The sequence below is a fragment of the Podarcis bocagei genome (genome assembly GCF_964188305.1).
Source record: "Podarcis bocagei genome assembly, chromosome: 10".
Classification (NCBI taxonomy): Eukaryota; Metazoa; Chordata; class Lepidosauria; order Squamata; family Lacertidae; genus Podarcis; species Podarcis bocagei.
The window spans coordinates 74,011,099-74,030,953 of NC_138135.1; the positions used below are offsets into that span (position 1 = coordinate 74,011,099).

General features: G+C 40.6%; 1 protein-coding gene across 1 annotated transcript in view; it reads right to left on the bottom strand.

The window, feature by feature from the left end:
* SEMA3C (semaphorin 3C) overlaps positions 1-19,855 on the bottom strand; it is a 151,750-nt gene that overhangs the window by 5,028 nt on the left and 126,867 nt on the right. The window contains exons 14-17 of the mRNA XM_081210709.1: positions 15,923-15,964; positions 8,606-8,763; positions 4,164-4,231; positions 1,853-1,983 (exon numbers count right to left, since the gene is read on the bottom strand). Of these exons, the coding sequence (XP_081066835.1) occupies positions 1,853-1,983; positions 4,164-4,231; positions 8,606-8,763; positions 15,923-15,964 (399 nt within the window). The remainder of the gene's footprint in view (positions 1-1,852; positions 1,984-4,163; positions 4,232-8,605; positions 8,764-15,922; positions 15,965-19,855) is intronic.

Here is a 19,855-nt window from a genome sequence, read left to right on the forward strand (position 1 = left end):
TGGGTTTGAATATGACCAGTATAATAGAAGAAAAATCCATATTTATCTAGATATACAAGATATACAAGCCAAGCAAGCCATTTTCTTTCCACTAGACAGAGACACCCTCCTTGAAATGTATTTCTAAGAGAGAGCTATTAAACACAGCAGTGCCTTTAATATTATTAACGAATAAGTTTAGTCTTGTTTTTACATCCTCATTATTATTTATTAAAGTTATTAGTCACTTTTTTGCCCTGCAAATTGAGGTGACTTACAATATTTTAAGCAAACAAACATTAAAATCGTACATTAAAAGATTTCACCTGAGCAGACAGGCCTGATGGTTAAAAGCCAAGATGGTTAAAAACTTGGTTAAAAAGGAATGTTTTGGTTTGTCAGCTGAAGATATGTAATGACGGCACAGAGGCGAGCCTCCCCAGGGAGAATATTACACAAGCAGGGAGCCACCACTGAAAACTTAAGACCTGGAACATACTGTTTCTCATGTTGTATTTCTGTGTATCACAGAGGCCACTAGAAAGAAGTTGACAACACAGAGCTCATGTCTTGGCGAGTCAGGAAAATCATGGGACTTGAACTCACAACTACATACCTCACTGGTGAGGCTTAAACCATAAAAACACATTTTCCAGAAGAGAATTTCAAACTGGGGGTGTAAAGCAGAGGTGGGAAACCTATAGCCCTCCAGACATTTTTGGACTTCAGCTGCCATTGGCCTCGGGCAGCCTAGCCGGTGGTAAGGGGTGACGGAATTTGTAGTCCAGTGTTTCTCAAACTTGGGTCTCCAGCTGTTGTTGAACTACAACTCCCATCTTCCCTGGCTAGGAGGACCAGTGGTTAGGGATGATGGGAGTTGTAGTCCAACAACATCTGGAGGGCCACATCTTCCCCACCCCTTTCTGCTTGCTATTATTCAGACAGGTTCATTCACAATAACAGGAGCATTTTTCCTCCTGCAGAGACACTGCCTGAGATTTGTAAATAGTAATAATTTCATTTTTTATTTATTTAAGGAAGGATAAATATGGATCCAACTTGGATCCAGATACACAATTGCACTGTATCTCACAAGAGCTGAAATTTGAGAGCTTTGGAAAGGACAGTAATGGAAAATCTGATTACACAACGGTCAGGAAAATTCTTGTTGCTGTGAGTATTTTTAGTTCAGGCTAAATCCTTGCTACAAAAGCTTTCCATATCATCTTCTCTCCCGGCTCCTCAGACTTAACTCCTCTGTTACGCCTGTTGTTCCTTTCTCAGATTGGCAGCACGTTTTAACTGCTGGAGACATTCCCATGCTGCATACAGAAGGCAGGATCCAGCCAAAGCCAAGTCCTCACTGATTTCAGTGTTATAAGGCTAAGCACATTTAGTGATAAGAGGTGGGAGGAGAATTATTCCATTTATTTATTTATTTTGCAAACCGATCAATTTGCATTTCCCAAACCAGAACACAGCTATGAATTTTGTGAAATAGGTCTCCAACCAAAAATGCATGCCAGAATTATCTATCTATTTGAGGAAAGTGCATACAAAAATGTTTATATTAGTGAAAGTAATGCACAAAAGTTTATTACATTGAGGAAAAGTGTTTGCTTTGAAAGAGTTTAAAAAGATATTGTGCTTGTTGTGGGTATATGCTGGTTGTATGTCTAGAGTCTCAGCAACTCAGATGAGTTCGGTGCCTTGTATTTTAAGTTTCATGCTACACTGCCATGGGCCTCTGGAACTGGCGTAACTCGAGAGAATATTCTATATGGACAGAAGACCCAGCCTATATCTTCAGGGTTCCCAGCTGACTGCACCCTCTTGCCTTCGACCCTCCAATGCTTTTGAGTGAATGTCTCACCTCTTTCCTTCTGTCATTGTCCTTCTGCAAGAGCCATTTAACAGAGGCCTGTGGCGATTTTGGCGTACACTCAAGGAAGGTGGTGTTATTCTTTACTCCGTACTGAATTACCTCTGCTGCATTGCGGTAAGCTGGAATGTGAGAGAGGCCAGAATTATGCTTCCTCCTGACTTGGAAATGCATTGCACTGTTTATAAAACCGGGAAGTGCATGATCACACCTGAAACAAGGAGGATCTCAGGCAGACAATATTCAAGAGCAAGAAAATGGGGCAGAAACATAGAACTGGAGCTGTTTTAGGAAAATGCTATTTTATTCTATTAATAGCGTGGCTACAATAGATGGTTTAGTCACCTGGACTAATTCAGGATCCCATTTCCAACTCTGCCCCTGTGAGTGGGATGGAGCTGGTAGTAGACCACATAATTAGATGTTAAAATATCCTAGCCTACATTCCAAGCGTATACCAGATAACTGAAATGCAAAATATCCACTGAGTTGTTCAGGCTTCATAATAGTGCAGTTTAGACAAATCATTCCTGATCACCCTTCTTCCACAAAAAATCACTCTTCCATTATTTGCTTTAACCATTTATTTTTAATATTGCTTGATAGATTACATTTTTATCCTGTTCTTCTTCCAAGAAGCTACGTTTCACACCCACCCACCCCAAATCTTATCCCTTTTACTCTCAAAAACACCGTGATGTGGTTCCAGTTACAGATAGGTAGCCGTGTTGGTCTGCCATAGTCAAAATAAAAAAATTCCTTCCAGTAGCACCTTAAAGACCAACTAAGTTAGTTCTTGGTATGAGCTTTCGTGTGCATGCACACTTCTTCAGATACACTGAAACAGAAGTGGCCAGATCCTTCTATATAGTGAGAAGGTGGGGAGGGGTATTACTCAGAAGGGTGGTGGGAAGCTCATACCAAGAACTAACTTAGTTGGTCTTTAAGGTGCTACTGGAAGGAATTTTTTTATTTTGACCGTGATGTGGGTTAGACCAAGATGGGAGTGACTGGCTTCGTGGCTGAGTAGGACATTGAACCTGTATCTCCTTGATCTTAGCTGATATTAGTATAAACATGATTAAAGCAACATGATTACGTGCAACTATAGTATGCAAATCCACTTCAACTCATGAACTCACAGTTCATTTACCATTGCATCCTGGTTTGCTTTAACCATGGTCACCAAGAAACATGGATCCTATTCTTCACCATGGTTAAATCAAATCATGGGGAGGGGGAGATTTAAGATGAAGGATGGTATAAATAATCATAGGGGGACAATATATGCATGTACTGGATTGTAGTATCCGGAAATGGTTAGGAATAGCTTAGAACAGCACAAACAGAAGGGTGGGAAGATATTTTGTTCCAGATGTATCCAGAGCCAGGCTTTTGGTACATCCTTAGTAAAAAAAATATTTATTTATTTTTTAATTTTAAATATTTTGGAAGCCAACAGTAATTTAGCATTCCTAATTGTCTTTGTGAACAGAATGTTTGTGGAATCATTAGCAGCCTCCGGCATTCTATTTTTAGAAATTTGTGCTCATTAAAGTAAAAATGCTACAGCTTTATATACTCTTAAATACGGGATCAAGCACGGGTTAAGCATCACAGTTAAAACCCAAGGCTGGGGAGAGAAAACCATAGACTTTGAACAATAAAAGTAAATGGTGATTTTTGTTTTCGTATTTGTCCATTTAAATTTTGTTGTCGCTTCCTCCAATGACCACTCCAGGATTTTTGGGAGCCTTAGAGAAGGAGCCTCTCATGGTCACCTTTAACAGCAATGGGGGTCTCTAAAAATGGCTGATCCTAACTTTGAATATATTATCCAGATGTACTTCCCAACCATTACTCTGGATTTACCTTTTTTGGGAGGAAATCCATTTTTTTTTTAAAAAAAGTTGCCAATTGCAGTATCTCAAGGACCTCCTTCCTTACAGTATTAATTACTCCCCCCCCCCAAAAAAATATGGAAACACTAAGGAAAATAACAGCAGCTGTACTCCATGTGACCATGGATGTATCTTCATTTGTGATGCTGTGATACCATACTGAGACAATATTATTGTCATAGACTGTCTCGGGCTCAAACCTTTTGTTTCTTGCATTGTTGTTGTTTAAAAAGATCAACATTAAATCTCCCAAACAAACATAGCACATGAAAAAGAGAAAGGAATGCTAAAAATACATGGGTACTAAACTAATTTTTACCACTAAGCCACAGGGATATTATGATTCACTTATAAGAATGACCACATGTGTTTATAGCCCGTCATATTTCAGTTCAAATTACCTTTTAGGTTAAATCCTCGGCACTGAGTCATAGGGTTTCCATGCTTCACATCTTGTCTTCGGCTTCTCCTAAGATATTAAGGGAAAGGAGCAAGATGGAATTGCAAAAATGACTTTCAGTTCCTAGGTAGCTTTAAAAGGAAATGCAGTACTCAGGTTATTTCAAACAGTAAGGTCAATGAGCTTCCTATAAATAATTGCCCAGTCTCTATGAGAAGATAAAGTCTCATTAAGCCGCTTTATCCAGATCACAATGAACCCTTACAAGTGATTCTATACAGTGGAAAGTAACTTGCATTTCATCCAAACATCTGCCCTCAGGTTTCGGGGTTTCAACAAAATGTATTTTGAGCAAGGAAACTAGAAACTAGAGACTTTTGTAATACACCTAAATGTTGCCACTTTTATGAAGCATAAGCAGTAGGAGCAGATTGTTTACTTGGGCTTTCCATATAACACTGTCATTCTGAATGAACGCTGTAATGTTCTAATTGAGTACCACCCACCCACATGTTTACTTGGTGCCATTGCAATTTATGCAGTTCTCAAATACGATGGTATTCTTTTAACTCATTGCTCACATAGATCCCCATTGGTTGCCCCATGCCAATGTTTCACCCTCTCCCTTATGCACATTGTGCATTCTTCCCCACAGCAGTGGCCCAAGTTCTAGAGTGGGAATGGGAAAACAAACCAATTCATGACGATAGAACTAAACATTACCGAAACATTATCAGAGAAGCTGGAAGAATGGAAATGTCACTTGCAATGTGCAGTTCTGTATTGAATAGCAATATGAAATTTGGAGGAGTGGGACTTAACTAAATTGAACTTAAAGCACTTATGAACATAGGAAGTTGCCTTCTATGGACCATTGTCCCATCCAGCTGAGTACTGTCCACTCTGACTGGCAGCAACTCTCAAACATCTCAGGAAGAAGTATTTACAAGCTCTTTCTCTGGAGAGGCTTTTAAATTGGCGGTCTTGTGGGCTGAACATGGGAACTTCTACATGCAAGGTGTGAGCTCTATGGCTGCACAAAGCTACTATGCATACATAAGAGACACAGTGCTATGTAAATATTAGCACCTCAGAAGAAGGATGACAGAATTTCTCAGCCAAACCTTCACTGAGAAAGTTTCTGCTAGTTGAATGTTACTCAAGGCTGGCTCAAGATTTTTTGCTGCCTTGGGTGGCTGCACTACGAAATCCATGTAGATCCCCTATAGTCTTGTAGATGAACTTAAAGCACTTATGCCCAACTTCATTCATGCTTCTAAAAATATTGCTGTCCCAAGTGTCACCTGAGTTTGTGCGCAGTTAGATTTCACTATATAAACTACGTATGTGTAGACTCATATAGTAAGATATTTAGTTGTATTTCATTATTGTCGTCTGTATTATGTAGTCCATATGATGGTTGATAATATTTTAATTATATATTTTTCATGGAAAGTATCCTCTTTATATGGAAGTGTGGTGATTTCCCTTTCGTTGGGTTGCAGCATCAACAAGCTTACATGGTTTGAAATGCCATGTCTCCTCCACTTCCCTTTATAGAAAACTGTCAGAATTATAGTTATGGATCAAGTTGCTGGATCTCCAACAGAGTTCTCAGCAGTGTTACAAAACTATAATTCCTACTGTTGTTGGTGAGGAAGGGGAAGATGACAAGAACATAAGAACATAAGAAGAACATAAGAACATAAGAAGAACCTGCTGAATCAGGCCAGTGACCCACCTAGTCCATAAATTGCAATGGCACCAAGTAAACATGTGGGTGGGTGGTACTCAATTAGAACATTACAGCGTTCATTCAGAATGACAGTGTTATATGGAAAGCCCAAGTAAACAAGTCCAGCCAAGGAGAAGGCCGCAAGTAGGAAGAACCACAGCAACTAATTTTCAGAAGCATATTGCCTCTGACAGCGAGGGCAGAACATGGCAATCAGGTTTAGGAGTCACTGATAGCCTTATCACCCATGAATTTATCAAACTCTCTTTTAAAGACACTCAAGTTGGTGGCCATCACTGCCTCCAGTAGGAGCAAATGCCATAGTTTAACTATGCAATGTGTGCAATGATTAGGCAACTGCACTTTCTTTCCTTCAGGGTGGTCATTCTAAGGATTCATCACATAGAAGGAACCTCTATTTATCCATTCATAAAACCTTGCCTTAACAGAAGCTAGAAATATGTGGTTTGTATCCAATGTTCGTCATACACAGAGTAAGCCCACTGTAATTTATGGACATGACTAAGAGGCCAGTTAATTTCAAGGGGTGTGCTCTGAGCTGAATTTACTTGGATACAACACACCGGCTCTTAAAAGAAAATTATTGAACAGAAATACTTACATGCTGAAATACAGCATGCTGATCCATGATCTTTAATACTAATAATCATAACTTGGCTGGGGTTCTCTGATCATCTCAAGAGAATATTGTAAGCAGAAGAAATGAGATGTGTCTACAAATTCTAGCATTGCTTGCTTGTTTTCTCTCTCTCCAGAAGTTCCATACACACACTAATTCATGGAGGAGAGGTCTAATGACAGCTATTGTCCATGATAACTATGTTCTGCCTTCAGACTTAAGAGGCTCTTGTGATCAAATCCTGCTTGTGGGTTTCTCATGGGCACCTAGTTGGCCACTGTGAGAGAACAGGATGATGGTGGACTAGTGGAGCCACCAGACTGCTCCAGCAAGCATTTATGTTCATACTGAAATCTGCATTTTAAAGGAGCCTATAACCCTGGTGAAGAATGGACAAGTAGAAACATTTGTCAAGAAAGATGTGTCATGAGTGTATTTTGGAAATAAGGACATGATCAGATATCCTGAAGTTCTGTTTTGGGAACAAAATTTAGTAGGAATCCAAAGGGCAAAGGAATAACAAATGCAGCCTACATAAAAGCTACTACTACTGTCTAGACTTTGAGACTTGACTTCACTCCAATTACTGATGTTTTCTCAATCATAATCTGTTGTGTTTTTTTAAGATAAAGAAACAACTTATTTCCTAAACATATGAAAACCAGACTTCATTCACTATGCATTTATTTTTTCTCCCCACTATAAAAAGCAAAGGATATGCAAAACATTATCTCAACTAGATGATGTATTCTGCTAACATGCTGGAGGTATTAAGAAATCCATAGGCATTTGTAAACGTTTGGCTAGGTTCAGTCCACACCTATACTATACTTGGCAATTGGATAAAAGCATCTGAAACCAGCAATTGCCATCCATCCCTTGTAGGAAAGACATGTTGCCTTATTCCAAAGCACCAGAGCACCGCTGGGAAATAAAGTAACTATAGTAACACAGGGAACTAAAGTAATGCTCTGTGTCTTAGCTTCCAGAATAGACAAGGCTTTATTGAGCCTTATTTTTGATATGGCTTTAATACCACTTCGAAATGCTAGCAGAGAAAAGAACTTAGTATTGATGAATGCAGTTGCTCATTGGCAGGCACAAATTCTGTTTTTGCTCATTTCAGAATAGGATGTAAGTGAGAGATAGTAATGGCTCGGGGATGAGAGCACATCTTTTGCTCACCAAATGGAGCCTATCAGCCACCAGGTAAGATGGTTCCCTAGGGACTTGTGAAATCACAGGAACAAAAGAAGCTTCCTTATACTGAATAAGGCTAATGATCCAGCTGGCTTAGTGAAGTCTATACTGATTGGCAGCTGCTCTCCAGGATTTCAGACTGGGATCCGTCGGGTTGAAAACTCCTCAATAAAGCAGAATCAGGAAGGGCTCAAATCTGCCTAAATCATCTTCCTTGGCTACGTATTAAAAATGGACACTAGTATTAGAAACTGATGTCCTGTAACTTTAGATACTCCCTCCAGATGGTGGCAAATGAAATCACGACAGCAGCAAAAACAATTTCTGATAGGTTTTTTTTTAATGTGATCAGTAAACTATTCTGTTGTGTTGATTATCTGTCAGTGAAGTCTTCTATGGTTCTATCCAATGTTGCATGATCAGCATTCCACTCATGCAACAAGATTTGCCCTTGCCCTTCCTCTTCGTCCCCTTCCCTCATCTCCCTGCAACGCCCAAAAAGCTGTTCCATTGAGGCCCTCAATACTATGGAGCAGATTTTGAGGGTGCCGAAGGATCGGAGAGGAGGGGCCAGTTCTGTTGCACAAGGGGACGAGTGGAATGGCAGTGTTGGATACAACCTCTATATGGAATCTGTTTGACAGGGAAAAACCAGTCCCTCAGTACATTCAAGGAAGTGCAACACCTTTGCAATGCAAAGACTTCAAGTAGCAATGCTTTGCCAATAAAAATGGGTGGTATTTTTTAGCCTTTAAATCATTAACAGTGAAAAACACTCCATTCCAATATCGTATTAAATGCCTAGCAAAGGTTAAATGTTGTCTTATGGTTGTTTTTTTCTTCCAAAGACAATCTAACACTTTGTCACCTTTTCCCTGTTGGGTAGAACCTGGAGCAGGAATTGCCGTCCCAAGCACAGTAAGGGTCTCTGGCGAGGCAGCAGTCGGCGCAGGCCGTCCCGTAAATATGACAGCGGTGCAAGGAAACCTGGGTGACCCCTTCGTCCGAGCTCACGTACAACTGTTGCTGTTTGACAGGAAAGGGAGAGATTTATTTCAGACACTGAGATTAGAAGAGGAACTTTAGCCAGGATGCAACTAATAAAGGACTAAGCTCTCCCATTCTTTCGGTATTAACAGTGAAACCAAGAGGTGAGCTACCTATGGGTAGAAGGCCAAAATAAACATAAGAGATCTGTGCTATAATATGCCTATAACATTATACCTTCCTGTTAGAAAATACTTAGGGGAGAATGTTAATGCTTTTGAAACACTGAGGGTCATTGTTCTCCTTTGTCAGGCAGAGGGCTGCACTCAGCTTTGGAGATCTGATATGCTACTTCTTTCTAGGTACTTTAAAGTTCTTGGGCCATTTTACCCAGAAGAGACCCACTGAAATTAATGAGCACGGCTAAGTTAGGCCCATTAATTTCTTTTTTTTTTTTTTAATAAATTTTTATTGGTTTTACAGCATTTTTTTTAAAAAGAACAAACAAACACAAAACAAAACAAACATACAAAATACTTTCAAAGATATTTTCATAAACCTCTTTTCTTGGACTTCCCCATGCCCCCCCTCTCTGCATCCCAGTGTCCATATTTGAACTAGCAACTCCCAGTTGTTACTTTCTAATCTCTGTCATCTTAGTCCTCCTTTATTATCTAACCTTGTATCCCTGTACCCTGTTACTTCTAGCAACCACAACATTTTAACATTCGTTGAGTTTGTAGTAGTCCTTAAGATAGCTCTTAAATTTTTTCCATTCTTCTTCCACCATCTCTTTACGTTGGTCACGGATTCTGCCTGTCATCTCAGCCAGTGTCATATAGTCCATCACTTTCATCTGCCATTCTTCCAGAGTAGGTAAATCTTGTGTCTTCCAATACTTTGCGATGAGTATTCTTGCTGCTGTTGTGGCATACATAAAGAAATTTCTATCTTTCTTTGTCACCAATTGGCCGACAATGCCCAAGAGAAAGGCCTCTGGTTTTTTGGAAAATGTACATTTAAGTACCTTTTTCATTTCATTATAGATCATTTCCCAGAAGGCCTTTATCTTCGGGCATGTCCACCAAAGGTGGTAAAAAGTACCTTCAGTCTCTTTACATTTCCAACATTTATTATCGGGCAAATGATAGATTTTTGCCAGCTTGACTGGGGTCATGTACCACCTGTATACCATTTTCATAATGTTTTCCTTTAAGGCATTACATGCCGTAAATTTGATACCGGTGTTCCATAACCATTCCCAGTCATCTGACATAATGTTGTGTCCAACATCCTGCGCCCACTTAATCATAGCAGATTTAACTGTTTCATCCTGTGTGTTCCATTTCAACAGCAAGTTATACATTCTAGATAAATTCTTAGTATTGGGTTCTAGCAATTCGGTCTCTAGTTTTGATTTCTCCACTTGGAAACCAATTTTCCTATCCTGTTTAAAAATTTCCATTATTTGGCGATATTGAAACCAATTTTCTACTTTGTGCTTCAATTTCTCCTGACTTTGTAGTTTAACCTTGTCTCCATCCTGTTCTAAAATTTCCCAATACTTCGGCCATCCGACCTCCATATTGAGTTTCTTCACTGCTTTAGCCTCCACTGGTGACACCCATCTAGGGGTTTTATTTTCCAATAAGTCTTTGTATCTTATCCAGACATTAAATAATGCTTTTCTAACAATGTGATTTTTAAAGGTACTGTTAACCTTGTCATACCAAAGATATGCATGCCAACCAAAAGCATTATTGAAGCCTTCCAGATCCAAGATGTCTGTATTCTCGAGGAGCATCCATTCTTTCAGCCAGCAAAACGCTGCTGCCTCATAGTACAATTTTAGGTCCGGCAGGGCAAAACCCCCTCTTTCTTTAGCGTCAGTCAATATTTTGAATTTAATTCGGGGCTTTTTGCCCTGCCAGACAAATTTCGAAATGTCTTTGTGCCACCTCTTAAAACATTCCATCTTATCAAGAATCTGCAAGGTCTGAAACAAAAATAACATTCTAGGCAATACATTCATTTTAATTACTGCAATTCGGCCTAACATTGACAGTTTCAGATTTGACCATATTTCTAGATCTTTTTTAATCTCTGACCAACATTTTTCATAATTGTCCTTATACAAATTAACATTCTTAGGTGTTAAATAAACCCCTAGGTATTTGACTTTCTTAACCACTGTCAAACCTGTTTCCTCCTGAAACTTCTCCTTTTCCATATCTGTTAGGTTTTTCCCTAAGACTTTAGTTTTTTGCTTATTCAACTTAAATCCAGCCACCTGGCCAAATTGTTGAATTATTTCTAAAACCCTTTTCGTACTAGTGTTTGGCTCTTGCAAAGTCAATACTAGGTCATCTGCATACGCTCTTAACTTGTAGTGTTTAGCTCCGACCTGCACACCTTTGACCTGCTGGTCATTTCTTATCATATTCAGCAACACCTCCAGAACCGAAATGAAAAGTAATGGGGAAATTGGGCACCCCTGCCGAGTTCCTTTTTCTATCTTAAGTTCCTCAGTCACAACATTATTTACAATCAGCTTAGCTTTTTGTTCGGAATATATTGCAGCCATACCATTCTCAAAACCCTGGCCTACCCCCATCCCATGAAGATTCTTCCTCATAAAACTCCAAGAGATATTATCAAAGGCTTTCTCCGCGTCCACAAAGATCAATACTGCTTTAGTGTTTATATTCACCTCCAGCTTTTCCAAAATGTCTATTACATTCCTTACATTGTCCGCTAGGTGTCTTTTAGGGAGAAAGCCTGCTTGGTCTTTATGAATCTTCTCCATCAAAACTCTTTTAAATCTTTTTGCCAAAATGTCTGCAAAAATTTTGTAATCCACATTAAGGAGTGATATCGGGCGGTAGTTCTTGAGTTGGGTCTTTTCAGTCTCTGACTTTGGTATGAGTGAGATATATGCCTCTTTCCACGATTCAGGTGCCCTTTTTCCTTCAAGGATCTCATTACAAACTTCTCTTAATGGTTGAATCAACCATTCCTTCAACGATTTGTAGTATCTAGAAGTCAGTCCATCTGGTCCCGGAGATTTGCCCAATTGCATATTCTGAATGGCAGCCTCTACCTCTTGTTCTGAGATTCTCTGGTTCAAGTCCATCTTACTTTGCTGAGAGATATTTTGTAATCCATATCTTCCAAGGAATTTGTCTATATCTTCTTCATTTTGCGGGCCTTGGGTGTAAAGTTTTTTGAAGTAACTTAGAAAGCAATTTCTAATTTCATTAGGTTTAGATATACTCTTTCCATCAACCTCTAGGCTTGTAACTGTATTTAGTTTCTGCCTTTTCTTCAATTGCCATGCCAAAAGTTTACCGCATTTATTTGCTGATTCAAAAGTCTTTTGTTTCATTTGCTTTATCTTCCATTCAATCTCTTGGTTCATCAATTCCATATATTGAGTTTGATATAACTTAATCTCTCTTAAAATGTCCTGAGACTTTGGTTTTGTTCTTAGTTTCCTCTCTCCTTCCTTTATCATTTCCAAGATCTTCTCTTTTTTCTCATTTTGTTTTTTCCTCTTTATTGAATTTTGTTGAATCAAAAATCCTCTCATAACAGCTTTACTTGCGTCCCAGATCACTCTTTTCTCCACGTCAGTCCTCAAATTTATTTCAAAATAGTCTTTTAAGGTCTTTTGGGCCTTCGTGAGAATCTCCTTATCTCGAAAGAGGGTGTCATTCATTCTCCATCTAAATTGACCGGTTATTGTGAGTTTCATCTCCATCTTCACGGCGTTATGGTCGGAGCAAGTTTTTGGGCAGATTTCCACTTTCTTAATCTTTGGAGCCAATCCACTAGTAACCCAGATTTGGTCAATTCTGGTCCAGGTCATCATTGCTTGGGAGAAGAAGGTTCCCTCTCTCTCCAGAGGGTTCCTTGTTCTCCAAATGTCTATCAAGTCCATGTTTTCTGTCATTTCGAAAAAAGTCTTGGGGAGTCTCCCTTCTTTAGTGACTGTTAGTCTTTGTGCCTTGTCCATATTAGTGGAGACCACGCCATTCATGTCTCCCATGATTATCATATTATAATCCAGATAGTCCGTCAAAGTTTCATGAAGTCCCTTAAAGAAGTCAGATTTGCCTTCATTTGGTGCATAAATTCCAACAACTAAAAGTTTTTCTCCTTGTACTTGTATCTCCACAGCCAGATATCTCCCTTGTTCATCTTTAAATATCATTTTTGGAGCCCATTTCTCCTTCACATATATTACCACTCCCCTCTTCTTAACTTTGTCTGATGAGACAAATTCTTGTCCTAACCTTTTATTTGTGAGTAATCTCCTGTGGGCTCTAGTTATGTGAGTTTCTTGTAAACATATCAAATCCAATTGTTCTCTGTTCAAAATATGGAATACTTGTCTTCTCTTCAAAGGCCCATTCAGTCCATTACAATTCCAACTAAGGAATTGCAGAGCCATCTTGTTATTTTCTTAAGGCTCCTCCAACAGCTCCAAGTTGTTGCTCTTCTTCTGATGGTGGTGGTTTTTGTCCAAACGAGAGATTCAGGATATCCAGTGCTCTCCTCTGTTCTGCAAGTACGTCCACAGTCCCCTTCTGTAGGTCCTCCTGATATCTTGCCAGAAATTTGTCTTTATCTTGAATTGTCTTTATTTTCACTTTCTTTGCCTTGTAGTCGAATGACAGTCCTTGTGGGAATTCCCACCTGAAGCGGATCTGATTTTTCTTTAACAAAAGCACCAAATCCTTGTAGAAGTTTCTTAAGTCCAAGATATATTTTGGTATGTCTTTAAAGATCTGTACTGCTGAATTTCCAATTTGGAGGGCTTTTCCAAAGTGTAGTCCTAAAATTTTATCTCTTTCCTCCTTAGATCTGAGTGTGATCAAACAATCTCTTGGTGTCTTTCTATCTTGCTTTTTGCCGAGTCTAAAGGCAGTTGTGATTTTAAAATCGTCTTCCTCCAGGTCCCAGCAATCCGCAAACTCCCGTGTCAAATATTCCACAAGGTTGTCACTTTCATTCTCCGGAATCAGTCTTAATTTTAAGTTTCTCTCTTTCCTCTGTAACTCCCACAAGGCCAAGGTTGCATCATGCTCATAGACCTTCTTGGCAAGTGGCTCTAATTTCTCCTGCGTCTCTCCAGCTGTGGCTTTGGCCTCTTCGGCAATTTGACGCGTGGTGGCATTTTCCTCGACCAATTTATTTATAGATTCTGTATTCTGGTTTAATCTTGTTGATATTTCTGTTAATTTTTGTGTGTTCTCTGAAGTCTGTTTTGTCAAAGACTCCAGAGTCTGGTTTATCTTAAGCAAAGCTTCTGTCACAGCTTCCATAGAAACGGCTGCTCCTTTGTCCTGTCCTGTTGTTCCAGCTAGTCCGGCTGTTACGCCTAAAATCGAACCTCTTCTCTTTGCTTGTTGCAGCTGCAGCTGTTGCTGTTGTTGTTGCTTGGTCTTGGCTCTTGTAGTTATCTCTTCTTGTGGCCCACTCATGTCAAGGTCAATTCCCACGGGATTTATTCTCCCTTGGAAAATTCCACTGTCTTAGGCCGTGCTGGACTTCACTTTATCCTCTAGAGGGAGCAAATCAAAATGGCCATAGAAGGAAATTTCAAAATACATGAACAAAGGAGACCATCCAAGATGTAGAAAGAAAGGAGATTAACCCAGTCAAAATCAATGTTACTAAAGTCTTATAGCTTCCAATTGCCACAGTTGCCCAGTATACTGTTTATACTGTTTCTTCTTAAAATGTACGAAAGTCAGGCACTGTGGAAACTTTGTATCAAGGTGTCACTTCACAGGGAAAAGTCAGCTCAATGTACTAAGAAGGCAGACCGTTTCAGACTTTCAAGTAGATGAGATAGCAGAGGTTTTTTCCTTCAAATAAGTCATGCAGTTAATGGTCAAATTCGCCTCCCCTCTGCCCTGCTTGCTAGAGGGGAGATCAAAGGTTTAAATGTCCGGTTTAGCTGATCAAAGGATGAATTTAAACGGATGCAGGTTTAGAGCTCCGTTGCTTTCACTTTCATGCGGTCGGGGGGAGGCAGACTTCCTTTGTTTAAATCTCCCCCGTTTTTAGCCCAATTTTTAAAATTAAGAAAAGTCCCAGTTATTTTTCAGTTCTTACTCACGGGGAATCAGTCCGAATTTCTTTTCAGGAAGGAATCGGCGCTCTCCGCTAATGGCGACGCGGCTTCACTTCGCAGGCTGGGTAGCGACTCTCAGCACCGCGCTCACTCCCGATGTCGATCCGTAGCCTTTAAAAAGGCTCTTTCACGGTACCGGGGGGCGCAAAGGTGCCCACCGAGTCTCCTTGTTCTCAGGCTTCAGCGCCTGGGATTTTAGGGGTCCCCCGCTTGCCGTAGCGGGTAAGACCCGAACTTGCGAAGCAGTCCTTCTCCGGAGCTCGGAGGTAGGACCGCCATTAAGCGCTGGCACCGACCGGAAGTCCCAAAGTTAGGCCCATTAATTTCAATAGGTCATCCTGAGTAAAACTTAGCTGAGTACCACCTATTGCCCCAAAAGAACCATTATGCTGCATGTGGTCTTCAGCTCCTACTCCCCCCCCCCAATAACATGTCAAAAGAACGACTTTATATAATGAATGATGAATGCACATATGAAGTTGTTACCCACAAGCATTTCATCGTATATATGTACAATAGAATGGACACATGTAGCTGCTTTGGATATGACAACAAGTACTATGAGTACAATCCAGCCACCTCAAAGCACTTTGAACCCTCCTTGATTTCAATGGCAGAGAATTAAGCATGCATTTTTAAGCCAATGATGTAAAAGAGGATGTAAAAGTGCTCATCTTTGACTGGGTTGTGTCCCATGTCTACATCTATGGAAATCCCTTAATCTACAGCATGGTGGCCAACAGCAATATAGTTCAAATTGTATGAACAGGGGAGAGTCTGTTTTAAAGTCCTGCTCACATATGGAGATTTTTGGCAATCATAGAGCAAGTCACTTTCTCTCACCCTAACCAACCTCATAGGTTGGTGCAAATATAACTTCAAAGAGGACACAATAAAATGGGTTGGGCCCAGACTAAGCCAAATGCATATGCAGTTGAAATCAATGTGGCAAGTTAGTCATGATCTACAATATCTGCAAGTAATACATCTATAGAGATGCATTTTAAATGACATTAACCCCAGACCACAGCTGCTGAATATTATTCCTTTCCTTACCTTTTTAGATGAAATGGCCATTGTTGTTATAGGAACATTATTCTGCAAGACAAAAATAAATGATAGCTCCAAATTCCAGTCTTCTATTTTGGTTAACCACAGTCATAACATTTTCCAGTACATAGAACAGCACCCCATTCTTCTAGAAATACTCCCCCCCCCTTTCACAGTCTCATCGTTTGCCCCTCATCATTCTCTTTGACAACGCAATGTTTGACATGGATAAAATATTGAGGCTATGCGCATGAGCCCCTTGTCTTGACAACTTTGAGCCCCTCACCACAAACACTTGCAACTTAGACAATTCCAGATGAAGAGCCCATCAGTAGCCACCTCAGGACTGAAGATAGCCAGCTTATGCCTTCAAACCATCACGTTCTGTTGGCAACAAATCCCTGTATTTATGCTTTGAAGATAATAGTAAGGAACATTTTACGCCACAGCTCATATTTAATTAGCACGTGAGGAGGATGAAGGGGAATATCTAACATTTCCTGCACGCAATACCTAACGTTGCACACAATTTCATGGTGTGAGCTTTAGATTATCGATGGAAAACGTCAGCATTAAAAACGAAGTGTTGCTCTGTTTGACGTTTTGTTTGCATTTGGGTTATTCAAAGGACACATGGAGTTATCCAGCACATTGCTCTCTTTTGCTCCACTGGCCTTCGGTTGAACACAAAAAGGGCAAAAGACTCCACCAAAGTGTTAACAAGCATGTCATGTTGAATTAGAGAGACAGTATGCACTCTATTTGTATATATAATAGACAAGAGTGTGAATCATTATTCTGGGGCTCAGGGATTAACTAGAATGAGAAAAATGAAGTTATGGCAGATCATGTTGAACTGGATCCAGCTGCATGGAAGATATGAAGTGGAACAGACAAGGCGGGGTAGACAGAAGATAGACTTGTGGTGGCCCATCGACCAATATTTTGACCATTTAGTATCTGCTGGTTGTTGGGATTCTTGCAAAGAATGCTAGGTGGGCCTGAGTCTGATCCTGCATTCTACTTCTTATGCATGCTCAGGATCACTGAAGACAAATTAGTTATGTCTTAATTGTTAGGCAGCTCTGTGAATGCACTGTTGCTTGTTAAGCAACTCAGTTTGTTGGATGAGACGGTTTCTTTCTAATAACTGTTCCGCTGCTGCTGCTGCACAACACAGAAGACTGAAATGGGTCCATGTCTGAAGACCATACTGGGGAACACTTATTTTGAAACGAATGATCACATATGCTGTTTTAAACTTAACACTGCAGGTCATATACAGCAAATGTTGCACCATGGAATATCCCCCTCAACAAGAAAGGCCACAACATTTGGGGCTCTCTAAAATGGCAAGTAACAGGGGGGTGACAAAAGTTTTTGAAATTTTGTACGGTGTTGAGAATGTGAACAGAGAGAAGCCTCTCTTCTTCACTCATGACATTAGAATCCCATGAACAGCAAAACAGGACAGACAAAAAGAAGAACTGCACCAGCCAGGCAAACTGGGGGAGGCTCTGGTGAACTCAAGGTTTGCAGAAGTACAAACAAAACCCCTCCTAAACGGTCTGTTTGGGGTGGAAGATGGGGGATATGGAAGCAGGCAGAGAATGGAATGGATCATCCTGCAAAATGACATGACCAGCTGGGACCTTAAACAGGAGCAGACCGCATCACAACATTTTGTTGTGGAACCCACTTGTTAACTTGTTTTGAACAGTCAGTGGAGTGAGCAAGGCTTACTGGCTTACTATAAACCACTTCAAACACACCGGTGGCGGGGGGGGGGGGGAGGAACAGGAGTGGTTTTCACTGCCATTGCCCTTCTACTGATCTGATCTTACAAAGGTAGCTCCTGCTGGACCAATTCCAAGCATATTGGCTCCAATTCTGGATATCTATCACAAACATAATAGCAAGGTGAATTCAGGCTCTGATTTAAGAATCCTAAAACCTGCCCCAGACAGAAAGAAAGGAAAGCAGAAGAGGATCAGATAGTGACTATTCACCTGCCTCTCGGTTATTTATGCTTATCTTAGATCTCATTTAGATGCATATTTTCCTTAGGAACCAAGAAGAGGAGTGGCAGGGATAATTAGCTGAAAGAAAAGAAGGCTGGATAACAAGCTGGTAGAAAAAGGTTGCCAAATGTTCTAAAATCCCCTCCAGCATTCTCTACTCATCTCTGGAAGAGCTTTCAGAAGACTTAATAGTCATGCCAATGAAGTTGTCCAAATTCTTGCCTGGAAACAAGCGTTTTGTGCTTATAAAACCCGCCTTGAAATGACAGGTGAACTGTACAGGCCTCAACATTCTTTTCTGGCTTGGATGAAATCCAGGTCAAAGAAGAAATCCTGGTTTCCCTTCCACATCTGTCTCCACTGCCCTTTCCATCTCAAAAAGCTGTGCCCCACCACACATATGCTTACCTCTCCTTCAAAGCTGGGAAGTGGCATCCAGAGTTTGGGGGGGGGGGCGCTGTTTGGGTTTGTTTGTTTATTGTCTCCCTTCCCCCTCTCCACCATTCCATCACACTGGCTAGCAGCATGTACCGGACTGTGAAAGAAGCAATTATCCCAAGGGCTTCTGATAGGTGGGATAAGTCAAATTTGGATTGGCTCAAAGATAAGCAGAGCTATTTCTTGATTTGGGGATGGGGTGTTAAGTCCAATTCAAGCAGAAGGAGGCTATTAGTCAGATCCTGGCTTACAAGTAGGTACATTTAATCTGATGAGAATAAATTATAGCCAGGATTTTGTGCTATGAACTGCCCTGAGACCTCAGAGTATATAAATAAAATAATAATAATAATAATAAAAATAATAATAATTATTTACAAAGGCAGTCACAACTGCTGAGAGTGAGCTGATGGGAGGCATATAGTGCCAGATCATCTTCACTCCATGAAAGAGAATGAGGCAAGTGATGGCAATCTAATAAGCTTCTCTTCTCCTATCAGCTGTTCATAATGATGATCAATAGGAACATGTTAATCTATTCTGATTTCCAAACAACTAAAGGAAGACTCCTAGCAAAGTGGTGGAACAAGTATACACAAACTGGGATAGACATTTAGGAACATAGGTACACAAGAAGTTGTTTTATACTGGGTAAGATCATCGATCCATCTAGTTTATTATTACCTACACGGTCTCTCCAGGGTTTAAAGGTAAAAAGACTTTCCTGTTTTGCTCTAATGGAGGAGCATGTCTACCTCTCAAGACGGGAGCCGTTAAGAAATAACTCACAAGGTATCAGTGAAGTTAACTTTTTATTCAAAGAAACAAAAACAGCTCACCACTTCCCAGTAGGTCTTGCCCCAATGAGGCAGTTGTGAGAACTGAAGGTCCCTGCTTCCCTACAGCTCCCTATGTCTCCTCCCTTGGGTCCTCCCCAAGTGATCTGAGAACTTCTCCGCTTTATCTGTCTCTGCTCTGCCCTGGTCACACCTCTGCAGGTTCTGGGAGACCAGGGGGGAGGGGACTTGTTCACAGCAGGAGGGGGAAACCCCCTGGCTTCTTCAGTAGCCTGCCATATTTCTGCCTCTTGGCCCCTCGTCTCCAGCCTCTGATTCTGCACTGTTCTCTGCCACAGCCCCTTCCTACTCATTAAACCCTGTTACCTCTTCAGTTTTGACACCTCCTGCTCCTAGTCTGCTCCCTCTTCTGCCTTGGACCATTCACCATCGTCCCACCACCATCCCCAGGCTCTGAGTCTTCTTTTCTTGGGGGTTCCCAAGCTGGTGCCTCCCACCACTCCTCTGCAACCAGCCAGACACTACCCTGTTCCATTATGTTCCGTTATAGAGGGATTCAGCAAGATGATTATTTATTTATTAAATTTGTATACTGCCCTCCATCCAAAAATCCCAATGTGGTTCATAGCGGAGAAATACAAAATGACTGACAAAGCCTGGTTCATTTCCTTTCTCAACTATTT